This window comes from Oncorhynchus nerka, linkage group LG13 (assembly GCF_034236695.1).
Source record: "Oncorhynchus nerka isolate Pitt River linkage group LG13, Oner_Uvic_2.0, whole genome shotgun sequence".
NCBI lineage: Eukaryota > Metazoa > Chordata > Actinopteri > Salmoniformes > Salmonidae > Oncorhynchus > Oncorhynchus nerka.
This window is the reverse complement of record NC_088408.1, coordinates 88,869,600-88,885,619: the sequence shown is the minus strand read 5'-3', so window position 1 is coordinate 88,885,619 and position 16,020 is coordinate 88,869,600. Positions and strand designations below refer to the sequence as shown.

The 16,020-nt window shown below is 45.3% G+C and overlaps 1 protein-coding gene across 3 annotated transcripts in view; it reads right to left on the bottom strand.

Annotated features, from left to right (window-relative positions):
* The window catches only part of LOC115140708 (collagen alpha-1(XXVII) chain B-like), a 122,958-nt gene that overhangs the window by 105,690 nt on the left and 1,248 nt on the right, over nucleotides 1-16,020 (bottom strand). For all 3 annotated transcript variants that reach the window (XM_065026810.1, XM_065026811.1, XM_065026809.1), the window contains exons 2-3: nucleotides 13,607-13,677; nucleotides 7,381-8,780 (exon numbers count right to left, since the gene is read on the bottom strand). In XM_065026810.1, coding sequence (XP_064882882.1) covers nucleotides 7,381-8,780; nucleotides 13,607-13,677 — 1,471 coding nt within the window. The remainder of the gene's footprint in view (nucleotides 1-7,380; nucleotides 8,781-13,606; nucleotides 13,678-16,020) is intronic.

The window sequence follows — 16,020 nt, the reverse complement described above, 5'->3', positions numbered from 1 at the left end:
GGATGTGGAAGTGTGAGTCATTGTGCTGGCAGGGCGGCCTGGACTGTGGACCGGGGCCTGCATTGGTCGGTTCCAAACACAGCCACTCTTGTTAATTACGGGCATCAGCTAGCTTTAAACCAATTACACACATGGATTAGCTCAGCTATCAAAGGTCATTGCTAATGAGGGGTCAGAGTCTGCAAATCCAAGCAGAGAGCAGACCCTTAGTTATGTTTGGAAATGTTAGGTGTTGATCTCATTTCTACTTTTCCACCAGGCTCATAAAACACAACGACAAGACAGGAAAGAGGAAATGAAAAACATCTTGAGAACTACGTAGGAACATACAGTAGGAACTACGTTTTGTTAACATATAGTTTGATCTATGGTTTTGTAAACATACAGTACGAACTACAGTTTGTTAACATACAGTAGGAACTACAGTTCGTTAACATACAGTAGGAACTACAGTTCGTTAACATACAGTAGGAACTACAGTTCGTTAACATACAGTAGGAACTACAGTTCATTAACATACAGTAGGAACTACAGTTCGTTAACATACAGTAGGAACTACAGTTCGTTAACATACAGTAGGAACTACAGTTCGTTAACATACAGTAGGAACTACAGTTCATTAACATACAGTAGGAACTACAGTTCGTTAACATACAGTAGGAACTACAGTTCGTTAACATACAGTAGGAACTACAGTTCGTTAACATACAGTAGGAACTATGTTTTTTAACATAAAGTAGGATCACCGGTTTGTTAACATACTGTGGCTTGCGAAAGTATTCACCCCCTTGGCATTTTTCCTATTTTGTTGCCTGGAATTAAAATAGATTTTTTGGGGGGGTTGTATCATGTGATTTAAACAACATGCCTACTACTTTGAAGATGCAAAATATTTTTTATTGTGAAACAAACAAGAAATTAGACCAAAAAATGAAAACTTGAGCGTGATTAACTATTCCAACCCCAAAAGTCAATACTTTGTAGAGCCACCTTTTGCAGCAATTACAGCTGCAAGTCTCTTAGGGTATGTCTATATAAGCTTGGCACATCTAGCCACTGGGAATTTTCCCCATTGTTCAAGGAAAAACTACCTCCAGCTCCTTCAAGTTGGATGGGTTCTGCTGGTGTACGGCAATCTTTAAGTCATACCACAGATTCTCAATTGGATTGAGGTTTGGGCTTTCACTAGGCCATTTCAAGACATTTAAATGTTTCCCCTTAAACCACCCAAGTGTTGCTTTAGGGTCATCCTTAGGGTCATTGTCCTGACAGAAGGTAAACCTCCGTCCCAGTCTCAAATCTCTGGAAGACTGAAACAGGTTTCCCTCAAGAATTTCCCTGTATATAGCTCTATCCATCATTCCTTCAATTCTGACTAGTTTCCCAGTCCCTGCCGATAAAAAACATCCCTACAGCATAATGTTGCCACCACCATGCTTCACCGTGAGGATGGTGTTCTCGGGGTAATGGAAGGTGTTGGGTTTGCGCCAGAAATAGCATTTCCCTTGATGGCCAAAAAGTCTCATCTGACCAGAGTACCTTCTTACATATGTTTGGGAAGTCTCCCACATACCTTTTGGCGAAGACCAAACTGTCACGATCGTCGTTAAGGAAATGACCGGATCAAGGTGCAGCGTGGTAAGCGTACATTTTTTGTATTTTAAATGTCGCCAACAAAACAAAAAACAACAAAAGGAACGTGAAGCTCTGTAAGGCTATACCTGCCACAAACAAAGACAACAACCCACAAATGAGAAAAGGAAAAAAGGCTGCCTAAGTATGATTCCCAATCAGAGACAACGATTGACAGCTGTCCCTGATTGAGAATCATACCCGGCCAAAAACAAAGAACCAGAAAGCCTAGACATTTCCACCCGAGTCACAACCTGACCAAACAAACATAGAGAATAAAAGGATCTCTACAGTCAGGGCGTGACAGTACCCACCCCCAAAAGGTGTGGACTCCGGCCGCAAACCTGACACTATAGGGGAGGGTCCGGGGGGCATCTATCTTGGTGGTGGCTCTGGTGCGGGACGCAGACCCCGCTCCACCTCTGGCTCCCCCCACTTTGAAGGCACCTCTGGTGTAGGGACCCTCATCGCCGACCCCGGACTGGGGACCCTCGCCGCAGGCCCCGGACTGGGGACCATCGCCGGAGGCCCCAGACTGGAGCTCGTCGCCGGAGGCTCCGGATAGGAGACCGTCGCCGGAGGCTCCAGACCACGGATTGACGCTGGAGGCTTCGTGCCATGGATCATCACTGGAGGCTTCGTGCCATGGATCATCACTGGAGGCTTCGTGCCATGGATCATCACTGGAGGCTTCGTGCCATGGATCATCACTGGAGTCTCCGTGCCATAGATCATCACTGGAGGCTCCGTGCCATGGATCATCTCTGGAGGCTTCGTGCCATGGATCATCTCTGAAGGCTTCGTGCCATGGATCATCACTGGAGGCTCCGTGCCATGGATCATCACTGGAGGCTTCGTGCAATGGATCATCACTGGAGGCTTTGGGCCAAGGATCATCACTGGAGGCTTCGAACGTGGAGCTGGAACAGGTCTCACCGGACTGAGGAGATGTACTGGAAGCCTGGTGCGTGGAACTGCCACAGGACTTACCAGGCTGGGGAGACATACTGGAGGCCTGGTACGTGGAACCGGAACAGGTCTCACTGGACTGGGGAGATGCATGGTTTTTTGTTTTAACAAAACCATAGATCCTACTATATGTTAACAAAACCATAGATCCTACTGAATGTTGTGCCCAGGTAGGATCTCAGGGCTTGAGGCTGTACTTGTTTTTAAAGATCTCATGAAGTGGGAGTTATTGGTCTTTTTTGACACTCTTGGCCTTGGCCATGTGTCCCCGTGTCACGGACTATTTCAGGTGTTTTCATGTGTTTGGTGGTGTCACTCTTCTCACAATGTTGTATGTTGATGTAATTGATAATAATAATTGATTTTGCTGCTAAGGCAATGTCTGCCCTTGACTCTGTCCAAAGTTAAATCAAATACTGATCTCAGATCTTTTTTTGTCAGAAATTTCAGAACATACTTTGTAGTAAAAGTATGACATAGTTAATAGTTTTAATATAATAGCCTTTGGTTGTTATATTGAGGACATTATGCAGGTCTTGCTGTGAGGCATGTCACTGGTCTGGGGTACAGATGATGGTTACCCACATTTTCCATTGTTAACTGAAGCCCAGAGAGCCCCAGCGTTAGGTCATACCTGACCGAACAGAGCAGTGTTGGCAATTCTTTCCGCTCGTACTTCTGCAGTGAGGGAATCCACACGGCTATGTACGTCATAGCAGCTTAAAGGTGGGAGATACATGTTTATTGGAGAGCTAGCCTACAATTGATGCTGGCCTGGATTTGCCTCATGCTTGGTCAAGGCTGACGTTACCAGGATACAGACCTAGTCTGCATCCCATGACGTTACCAGGATACAGACCTAGTCTGCATCCCATGACATTACCAGGATACAGACCTAGTCTGCATCCCATGACGTTACCAGGATATAGGCCTAGTCTGCATCCCATGACATTACCAGGATACAGACCTAGTCTGCATCCCATGACGTTACCAGGATATAGGCCTAGTCTGCATCCCATGACATTACCAGGATACAGACCTAGTCTGCATCCCATGACATTACCAGGATACAGACCTAGTCTGCATCCCATGACATTACCAGGATATAGGCCTAGTCTGCATCCCATGACATTACCAGGATATAGGCTTAGTCTGCATCCCATGACATTACCAGGATATAGGCCTAGTCTGAATCCCATGACGTTACCAGGATATAGGCCTAGTCTGAATCCCATGACATTACCAGGATATAGCCCTAGTCTGCATCCCATGACATTACCAGGATATAGGCTTAGTCTGCATCCCATGACATTACCAGGATATAGGCCTAGTCTGAATCCCATGACGTTACCAGGATATAGGCCTAGTCTGAATCCCATGACATTACCAGGATATAGGCCTAGTCTGAATCCCATGACATTACCAGGATATAGGCCTGGTCTGAATCCCATGACATTACCAGGATATAGGCCTAGTCTGAATCCCATGACATTACCAGGATATAGGCCTAGTCTGAATCCCATGACGTTACCAGGATATAGGCCTAGTCTGAATCCCATGACATTACCAGGATATAGGCCTAGTCTGCATCCCATGACATTACCAGGATATAGGCCTAGTCTGCATCCCATGACATTACCAGGATACAGACCTAGTCTGCATCCCATGACATTACCAGGATATAGCCCTAGTCTGCATCCCATGACATTACCAGGATATAGCCCTAGTCTGCATCCCATGACATTACCAGGATATAGCCCTAGTCTGCATCCCATGACATTACCAGGATATAGCCCTAGTCTGCATCCCATGACGTTACCAGGATATAGCCCTAGTCTGCATCCCATGACATTACCAGGATATAGGCCTAGTCTGAATCCCATGACATTACCAGGATATAGGCCTGGTCTGAATCCCATGACATTACCAGGATATAGGCCTAGTCTGAATCCCATGACATTACCAGGATATAGGCCTAGTCTGAATCCCATGACGTTACCAGGATATAGGCCTAGTCTGAATCCCATGACATTACCAGGATATAGGCCTAGTCTGCATCCCATGACATTACCAGGATATAGGCCTAGTCTGCATCCCATGACATTACCAGGATACAGACCTAGTCTGCATCCCATGACATTACCAGGATATAGCCCTAGTCTGCATCCCATGACATTACCAGGATATAGCCCTAGTCTGCATCCCATGACATTACCAGGATATAGCCCTAGTCTGCATCCCATGACATTACCAGGATATAGCCCTAGTCTGCATCCCATGACGTTACCAGGATATAGCCCTAGTCTGCATCCCATGACATTACCAGGATATAGCCCTAGTCTGCATCCCATGACGTTACCAGGATATAGCCCTAGTCTGCATCCCATGACATTACCAGGGTATAGCCCTCGTCTGCATCCCATGACATTACCAGGATATAGCCCTAGTCTGCATCCCATGACATTACCAGGATATAGGCCTAGTCTGAATCCCATGACGTTACCAGGATATAGGCCTAGTCTGCATCCCATGACATTACCAGGATATAGCCCTAGTCTGCATCCCATGACGTTACCAGGATATAGCCCTAGTCTGCATCCCATGACATTACCAGGATATAGGCCTAGTCTGAATCCCATGACGTTACCAGGATATAGCCCTAGTCTGCATCCCATGACATTACCAGGATATAGGCCTAGTCTGAATCCCATGACATTACCAGGATATAGCCCTAGTCTGCATCCCATGACATTACCAGGATATAGGCCTAGTCTGAATCCCATGACGTTACCAGGATATAGCCCTAGTCTGCATCCCAAATGGCCAAAATTAGTGCACTCTGTAGAGAATCGGGATTGGGAGACAGGCATAGTTTGTCTCCTGCCTGGCATGATAATGTGTTAGAATGCCTTTCAAGTTCCACTGCTATGTAACACCGTTCTATCATCCAAGGTTTGCAGCAGCTAGAATAACTCACTCATTTAGAACCAAGAATTCCACAACTACAATTTGTTTCTATTCCTGTCAGTAGAATTAGGATACTAGACGTTCTTTGTAGCAGCGCAATTCTACAAATTGACTGGAATTTAGATAGAACTATTGGCAAGCTTTGTTTGAGGGTTTTGTGGCAGCCGGTCTGACTATTGGAATCTTCAAACACTGTTGAACTCCACTGCAGTGCAAGCTTGGCATCTGTCAGGTTACACATGTCCTGGCATAGCCCACACTGGTCTCTATCTTCAAGCTGTCAGTGTCATTTCAATTGTGGACCACACCAAAGCATAACCACTCTGAGAACTGGTCTCCTCAATGTGTACTTACAGTAGGCTTGTTCGATGAAGACGTGTTTCTCTAGCTGTGTAAAGTAGTCTTGTGGTGCATTTCCACTATCATGTTAACAAAACCATAGATCCTACTATATGTTAACACAACCATAGATCCTACTATATGTTAACACAACCATAGATCCTACTATATGTTAACACAACCATAGATCCTACTATATGTTAACACAACCATAGATCCTACTATATGTTAACACAACCATAGATCCTACTATATGTTAACACAACCATAGATCCTACTATATGTTAACACAACCATAGATCCTACTATATGTTTTTGTTAACATAGGCACCATAACATTCCAATGTTACAATAAGAACAAATGACCTATATGCTATGAGCAACCAATGGTCTGTTAGGAGCTGTACAGTCATGCTTGTTATAGTTTTCAAAGTTGTTCAAACATCTTACTTCATAAAACGTTTAAATGTTCCGAGGCATTTTATCCACCATGACTTCTGATCCTGCTCTAAAGGTCTACATTTTTCCTCCTGGGAGGAATCTCTCGCCCCGGCGTCAGGCCCTCAGCTCAGACACACAGACCCCTGGCGGGCATGGCCCTTCTGTGGGCCTGGCTATTTCTACCTATCCCGCTAAAAAGGAAATCTCACATTAGCAAGCAAGCACCGGTAGCTAGCACCGGCTCGCCAGCATTTCATACTTGGGGGGAGGGGGGCACTAGCGAGCAGGCTATAGAGGAGGTAACGTTTTAGTGAGCTCCTACTAAAACACAAGATAGAATCAAAAAAGTGAAAGTGAAAGATGGAGCCTCTGCAATATGTAAAATGAACAACTGAAGGGCAGTTTACAAGTAAAAGTGACACTTCTAAGCCTTGTAATTCCCAATAAAAGCCTGCAAAGACACTTTTCTCAGTCAGTGCCTTTCTGGCTTGATAGGACACACAGCCAGGGCTGGGGGGGGGGCACTTCGATGTCTGTAACCCAGGGAAGGGCTTCGTGTCAGGGGCTTATAAATTGGATGAACCTACCCCCAACACCCAACCACCCCTTCATCAACAGAGTGACTTAGCATCAGGCTCCCTGCTTGTTTAACACCATGGGTGGAGGAGGGATTAGAACAGTACAGAACAGAGCTCAGTGTGAAATATGGCTCTCAGGTGTTCAAAGGAATCATGCTGCTGCTGCCACGCATGCCAGGCATGTTTTAAAATATATATATATATATTTAGTTTTAACCCTAATTTAACTAGGCAAGTCAGTTAAGAACAAACTCTTATCTACAATTACGGCCTACCACGACCAAACCCAGACAACGCTGGGACAATTGTTCGCCGCCCTATGGAACTCCCAACCACGGCCGGATGTGATACAGCCTGAATTCAAACCAGGGACTGTAGTGACGCCTCTTGCAATGAGATACAGTGCCTTAGAACGCTGCGCACACACACCTCTATTTAAAAAACATGTTCTTACCGCGGGTCCTGGTTCTCCCTTTAGTCCAGGTGGTCCCGGCCCAGCCAGCAATGAGAACTGGGTCGGTTCCAAGTCCCAGGTTTGGAAGCCATCTGTGGCAGGCGGAGTGACAGGGATAAACGAGGTGTCTTTGACAGCCTCCACATTGGTCACTCTGGGCTCAGGTTTCTGTGCAGCCAGAGCGGTCAGCTGCTTCCTCTGTACGAAGAGGACAGAGGTGTTTGAAGAAGAAGCAGAAGAAGAAGAGCCTTGTTTGGATGCTGCCGTGGTTTGGTGGTCTGGCTTCTTCTTTGGTGGCGTTGTGGTGGTGGAAAGAAGTGGTGCAGCAGTCAAACTGCTCTCCGTGGGTTTCTGGGTTTTAACACCTGGTTCCACTGCTGTGCTCTTTTTAGCTAAACTGTCGCCACGGGACGTTGGCATTGGGGATGTTTGTGTTTCGATGGTCCTGAGGGGTACAGTAACAGTTTGGGTCGTGACCACTAAGGGGCGCTTTAATCCCTGCCTGGCCATTGTCGGGGCGGCAGCCACAGGACGAGACAGGGACATAGTTCCAGGCTTTGGTGTCACAAAACTCTTACGCACAGAGAGGGTCGGCGCCACTGTGGGGCGGTTAGTTGGGACAACAAGCTTAGTCCTGGTTCTTTCCTCAGTCAAGGCCAGATTAGGGCTGGGGGCCTTCCTGGGTATTTCAGTCGGCATTAGAGGGGTGAGGAGGGCGACAGTAAGGTTTGGGTCTGAGGGGATCAGAGGTAGCAGGGATGGGAGATTTACGGGCCTGTAGTTGTCAGCCTCCCTGCACTGTTTCTTAATGTACTTACAATAGTTATGAGCTGCCTTGGCAGAGGGGTAAATATCAAACTGGCAAATGGCGCCCTCAAACTGCACTGAGTTCTGGGCCATCTTACCCAAGAGGAAAGAACCCTCGGGATCCAGGGCCTCCTCTTTTTTAGAATGCAGATCTGCATGTACACTAGTCTTCCCACAAGAAGTATATAACGAGACCCTCTGGCCTCGGATGTCCAGGGCCAGGTTATGCCACTGGCCGTTGTGAACGTCATAATCGAAACTGACCAAGTCCCTCTGGCCCACGTAGACCAGCACCTTCCCCAGGATGAACTGGACCCCCAGCTGCAGTCTCCTCCTCTTGGACAGGACGGTGAAGAGGAAGGCGCTGTTGACGCGGTGGGAGCACAGGCTGAGGATCAGAGACAGGTTGGTGGTGGGGTAGGAGGCAGGGGGTAGGACGGACGACAGTGGGGCCTGGACCCGGGCCCGTTGGGTGAGGATGACCCCCGACTTAAAGGGGATGACCCCCTGGGGTGCGAAGTGGGCCCCTGTGGACGATACACCTCCTCCGGTCCTCGTCCCTGTAAGCCCCAGCTGTTGTAGAACGTTCACATCTACAGAGGAGCAGAAGAAACACACCATTAGGCAGATCACATGACCATAGCTCATTTAGAAGATGTGAAAGACATTTTCAGAAAAATTGAAACTCAACTGGTGAAAAATCAAGTGTTTCAGACACAAAGACTCAACATCAGGCTGTTTATAGACAGCTTCCATCCAGATGATGTCAGATTACAGGTTGTATTTGGAGGTGTGATGTGACAGCAAAGTGACATCGTATTTATGTTGATGTTTGCCTTTTTCTGTCTCCTCTCACTACAGATATAGTGATGTCAACTGCACAGAGGAGATCTTGTTATATACTAGGACATGTTCCAGGCGTTCAGCCATCTTTCCAGGATTTCTCTCAGACAAAGAGTCTCTTCTGAGTTACCCAATTTACATCATGTGTTTGGTTTAATTCAGTAGTCAAACGTTGGCAATATGTTCCATCAATCATGACATCAAGATGAGACAGTGAAACTGCGATTCATTGCGAACAATCGATTTTCTGATGTCAGACATCACTCATTTACTAAAATAGGTGGGGGGAATAGATTTCTGATTCAGACTGAAGTCTCAAAGACAGTGTTCCTCGTACTCAAGTATCAAGATCAGTTCATCCAAGGTCTTACCAGCAACAACTGTTTATGCATACATGTGGGATATATTTACAATGTGATTTCAGGCTTTGTGACAATTCTTTGAATGTGTGACCTACAACAACTAAAAGAGCAGGGGTCACAAGGGTTGATCACAGACATTTCAGCATCGCATTAGTGGAAACCAAGGCAGTTCTCAGGGAAGGCCTGAGAACAGCCTGAGATACGTTTGAGTTGCTTCTGGGACAATTTTAGCATTTTAGCTAACCCTAACGCATTTCCTAACCTGCCACATTAATTATCCTAACCTGCTGCGTTAGTTCTCTTGACCTGCTACGAAAAGTCACTTCTGCTAGTCAAAACTGGAAGATCTGCCCTGAGAACACTCTTTGTTGGCCCTTTTCACCTTTTAACGTGGCAGTGGAATGAGTAGAGGTGAGTAGAGGCTAAGGTTAAAAACACTATGCAAAATCAAATTAACTGATTTGATTTCTTAATTAGAAGTGAATTTTTAAAAATTATGTAACCAAATAAATGAAACATTGCAAGCCCGAGCCATATCTGAACCTGTTCTGAGTCCAAACTGGCAGCATCCTGACTAAAATGTGGAAATCCTGTGGCAAAAACTGCTCATAAAGGGATAGCCAGCGATCTCCACTGGGGCTGTGCATCAACGTTCAACTCCACCAATGGCCCACAGATTATGTAGCTATTATGTCAGTCTTGGTTAGAAAAACCTCTTGAAACAGAAGTTCAACGGCTCCCTGGAGAGAAGACAGTGATAGTGGTTTTTAACAATGAAGGATATCTGCAGATCTACAAAGCAGACAGAAAACCTCCCTTTCCTTTGTCTGGAAATGAACAATGTGTTCTGCTGAGTACGGTGTAAAAATGACTGGAACTGACTGAGACAGGAGGCCAGGATTAAGCAGTTATTGTATTGTGGAAACTTTACAGTAGCCTGGATGTTCCAGGTTTTAATTACAATCTCATGGGAAGGAATAGAGATTATAGATAATTGTTGTAACCATATGCCGGTTAAATTTATAGTGCTTTGTGCTTAGTGTTCGTGACTGCATAAATGTTTTAAGATGCTCAAATTTCAAATGAGTACTTATGTCAGACCCTGACCCCCAAACCAGGACAGTAAGAGCTCTATAGGAAGTGCTCTAAAGGAAGTGCTCTACAGGAAGTGCTCTAAAGGAAGTGCTCTAAAGGAAGTGCTCTAAAGGAAGTGCTCTAAAGGAAGAGCTCTAAAGGAAGTGCTCTACAGGAAGTGCTCTACAGGAAGTGCTCTACAGGAAGTGCTCTACAGGAAGTGCTCTAAAGGAAGTGCTCTAAAGGAAGTGCTCTAAAGGAAGTGCTCTACAGGAAGTGCTCTAAAGGAAGTGCTCTACAGGAAGTGCTCTACATTCTTCACATTTGCGAAACTGGTAAGAAAGACATGCTGGTAAGAAAGCAGCTTTACTTACAGGAGATCAAATGGTCTAGAAGGAAAATCAAATAAATCAGATGAGTTGTTGTAGCAAAACCTTCAACACTTGTTACAACATGGTTACAACATTGTTACAACGTTACACTTGCTTTTAAATAGCTGATAGGAGATCAACCTGATACAGTCCAGTCCAGTCTATTGCTTGCCTACAGTAACATGTGTATTTCTTTATACAAATCATCATCCTTCTTCTCTATGTCAAACTCTATGTCTATGTGGAGTAATGTAGCTGAAGTATGGTACTGTAGTAAGCCATCTGGGTACCACATTTACATTACATTTACATTTAAGTCATTTAGCAGACGCTCTTATCCAGAGCGACTTACAAATTGGTGCATTCACCTTAAGACATCCAGTGGAACAGCCACTTTACAATAGTGCATCTAAATCTTTTAAGGGGGGGGAGGGTGAGAAGGATTACTTTATCCTATCCTAGGTATTCCTGAAAGAGGTGGGGTTTCAGGTGTCTCCGGAAGGTGGTGATTGACTCCGCTGTCCTGGCGTCGTGAGGGAGTTTGTTCCACCATTGGGGGGCCAGAGCAGCGAACAGTTTTGACTGGGCTGCGCGGGAACTGTACTTCCTCAGTGGTAGGGAGGCGAGCAGGCCAGAGGTGGATGAACGCAGTGCCCTTGTTTGGGTGTAGGGCCTGATCAGAGCCTGGAGGTACTGAGGTGCCGTTCCCCTCACAGCTCCGTAGGCAAGCACCATGGTCTTGTAGCGGATGCGAGCTTCAACTGGAAGCCAGTGGAGAGAGCGGAGGAGCGGGGTGACGTGAGAGAACTTGGGAAGGTTGAACACCAGACGGGCTGCGGCGTTCTGTGCACCAGGGACAGTGTTCGCACCATACTGATTGAGGCCCACAAAGGTTGAATCAGCATCATGAACCAGCTCCCTGCACCAGCTAGGCTACACTCAGAAGAAAAGGTGCCATCTAAAAGAACCTAAAAGGGTTCTTCGGCTGTCCTCATAGGATAACCATTTGATGAACTATTTTTGGTTCCATGTAGAACCCTTTTCAGTTCCATGTAAAACCATTTCCACAGAGGGTTCTACATGAAACTCAAAAGCGTTCTATCTGGAACCAAAAAGGGTTATCCTATGGGTACAGAATAACCCTTTTGGAGCCCTGTTAAGGACCAAGTTCAACAGGCAAACATTGTGGAACATTGTAGATAGAAATACGATGAACATCGATAACATGATTCTCCATTCTACATAATACAATTATCCAAACAAACCCCAGGTTGAAGTATTGTGGCTGAAATGGTTAACCCTGTCTTTGTTACCCACATATTGTCCAGGAGCAGATTCCTTCAGAACTGATGTAAAACAAATGTGGACAACAGTCAACTAAACACTGAGAGAGTTGAATGATATACAGTGCTACTATAGAGAGGAATAATTACACAACAGTACAGACACTCTCTCTGCAGCTAGGATTCTCAAAGGCTATTGGGACATCAGTCATGTTATAAGGGAAGGAGGTGGGTTTGCAGGCTGTATATTATGCTTGCGTCCCAAATCACACCCGGTTCCTTATTTAGAGCATGACTTTTGACAAGTACCCATAAGGCTCTGGTCAAAAGTTGTGCACTATATAGGGAATAGGGTGCCATTTGTGAGGCTGATATGTTCAAGCAAGTGGTAGACAGGGAGGGCATGACAGACACATGGAAAGAACTGAAGCTGAACTTGAAGACAAAAACAAAATTTTCCTTCATCAGCAGAATGTCCCATGATACTGTAGTTTAAAATGATCTGGTTTTCATTCTGAAAATGCAGTAAGTGCACTAAGTAGATACGTGATGAATTGTAATAACATAATAGTGGGTTTGCTAGAGGAAGTGGCACAGTGAAAACCCTATTACAGGTTAAAGTACCTACCTCCAGGCTCTGATCAGGCCCTACACCCAAACAAGGGCACTGCGTTCATCCACCTCTGGCCTGCTCGCCTCCCTACCACTGAGGAAGTACAGTTCCCGCTCAGCCCAGTCAAAACTGTTCGCTGCTCTGGCCCCCCAATGGTGGAACAAACTCCCTCACGACGCCAGGACAGCGGAGTCAATCACCACCTTCCGGAGACACCTGAAACCCCACCTCTTTAAGGAATACCTAGGATAGGATAAAGTAATCCTTCTCCCCCCCCCTTAAAAGACCTAGATGCACTATTGTAAAGTGGCTGTTCCACTGGATGTCATAAGGTGAAAGCACCAATTTGTAAGTCGCTCTGGATAAGAGCGTCTGCTAAATGACTTAAATGTAATGTAAATGTAAGTACATCCAGATCTCCACAGACTATAAATGCAGCCGTCTCATCAGAGATAGTGGAGGGGGGTGCGCAGTATTGTTTGAGAGAATCCCACATTCTGAGGAATATTAGAAGATTCCAGATAATCCCAGTAGAAGCTTCATCTCCCACCATTGAAATAGAACAGAGAGATTTATCTCCATCACATCTCCACTTCCACATCAGAAGATATGATCTAATTTACAATCCACCTTTCAACCCTGTATATTAAATCATACACTTTAGGCTGTGGGCCTCAACTTGACTCTCTCCAAGTGTGTGTGTGTGTGTGTGTGTGTGTGTGTGTGTGTGTGTGTGTGTGTGTGTGTGTGTGTGTGTGTGTGTGTAAAGTGAGTGTGTCTAGACCCATTTGGTCTACATTGGTATCCAATACGAGATTTACACATTTGTATATACATGAATTCTTACTCCAGAATGAGATAATGTAACCTCACCTTCAGGGTGTGCTTGTGTTAGTCCCACAAAACAGGTACTATAGAGAATAGTCCAGAGTATCAGAGCTCTCCTGTGGGGTAGAGAAAGAACAAAGAACATGGTCATACACACACACACCTGTACACACACACACGTGCACACACACACACCTGCACACACACACACACACACACACACACACACACACACACACACACACACACACACACACACACACACACACACACACACACACACACACACACACACACACACACACACACACACACACACACACACACATTACTGGGGTTGTATAATGTTATTTCTACACTCATATCATTTTTTGTTTATAAGTATTAAACAATTTATAACGTTATTGCTCCTGAGTGGTCAGATCTTATGCACAGTAACCCATTGAGGCAGCAGCATCAGTACTGCTTTCACCTAAATCCCATCTAGATGTTCTAGTCACTGATGCACCAGATGATCTGGCCCTTGGGAGGGCTAGGTAGCTACTGCTCCCCCTCAGACTGCCTCTGAGTAGGCCCTCCAAACACTTGCATTAACCCCACCAATGGTTCTTAGAAATCAAGGAGGCAATGAGAGGGGGAAAAAATAGAAAAAGTCCTTCATTTACAAGAGCAGGGGGAGACAAACATCTGGAAACATCAACACTAAGGAACTCAACACAGGAAACCAATGCAGTAAACCATCAGTCAGCACTTACAGGTCAGATAGTGACTTCACATACATAAACGGGCTTATGTTATCCTGTGAATGTGTTTTGTAGTAGTTACCATGACTACGTTAAACTGAAGATATTGAAAGTAGATGAGACCAAAGAATGAGTCTCAACGATGTACTGGGATTATCTATGAGTAGTTTTCAGCCTGGATGTCGGCTTGGATAAGTGTTTTTACACATATAAAGTGTAAAAATGTTATGCCTGTAATGCTCTCGTTGGCTGGCCCTCGCTTCATATTCATCGCCAAACCCACTGGCTCCAGGTCATCTATAAGTCTTTGCTAGGCCACTGGTCACCATAGCAGCACCCACCCATAGCACACGCTCCAGCAGGTATATTTCACTGGTCACCCCCAAAGCCTATTCCTCCTTTGGCCGCCTTTCCTCCCAGTTCTCTGCTGCCAATGACTGGAATGAATTTCAAAAATCACTGAAGCTGGAGACTCATATCTCCCTCACTAACTTTAAGCATCAGCTGTCATAGCAGCTTACAGACCACTGCACCTGTACATAACCCATCTGTAAATAGCCCATCCAACTACCTCATCCCCATATTGTTATTTATTTGATTTTTTTGCTCCTTTGCACCCCTGTATCTCTACTTGCACATTCATCTTCTGCACATCTATCACTCCAGTGTTTAATTGCTGAATTGTAATTACTTCACCACTATGGCCTATTTTATTGCCTTACCTCCCAAATCTTACTTCATTTGCACACACTGTATATAGATTTTTATTTTCCTATTGTGTTATTGACTGTACGTTTGTTTATTCCATGTGTAACTCTGTGTTGTTGTTTGTATCGCACTGCTTTGCTTTATCTTGGCCAGGTCGCAGTTGTAAATGAGGAATTGTTCTCAACTGGCCTACCTGGTTAAATAAAGGTGAAATAAAATAAAATAAACATTTACAAGGCACCAGCAATGAGTATTTTAGCTGGATGAGAGCCTTAAAGTAAGTATGTGGTTACGGCACAGCAGCTTGTCCACAATCTGTTAAACCCATTGACTTCTGTGGGGTTTCCTCTTACAGAATAAGGCCTCGCAATGACCTGCAGGCCTGAAAACTCCAGCCAGGCAGCCAAGGAGGGAGGGAGACACTGGCTGAATCCCAAACGACCCCCTTCCCCTTCCCCTCGCCCCTCCATTTGCACATTCGTGCGCGCCTTCGCCATATGCATAAGTGTCCCAAAACTGAGGGAGTGAAAATTATTGAGGGTGTAAGGGGTCATTAGACCCTCCAATAACCACTTTGGCAGAGCCAGCAATGCTGCCGGCTTCAGAGTGAAGTGGAATCCCATAAGGCACTGAATTGTTTTTAAATTAGCGCAATTTCAGCAGGTCGGCTACAACTGGATGCATCTGGTTTTCATGGGAAATCGAAAGAGAGCCTGTGACGCGACTTCCGCTTTGGGAAATGAACAAGCCGACAGTCCATCTTAACTCTCCCTCCACATTTACTGGATGGCCAGCGGAGAAAAGAACCTCCGCCTGTAGCTTTTTTCTCTCTCATCGAGACCAGAAAGATAAACAAGCCTATCAGGTGTTTATTACGTTAGGCTAGTTGAGTTGTGAACACAACTAGATAATATGATGCAACTTTTTTTAATGAATAGTATATTCCCCACCCACTTATCGAACTAGCCAATGAGAACTGTGCGATGTAGGAAAGAAGAGGAGTGGAAA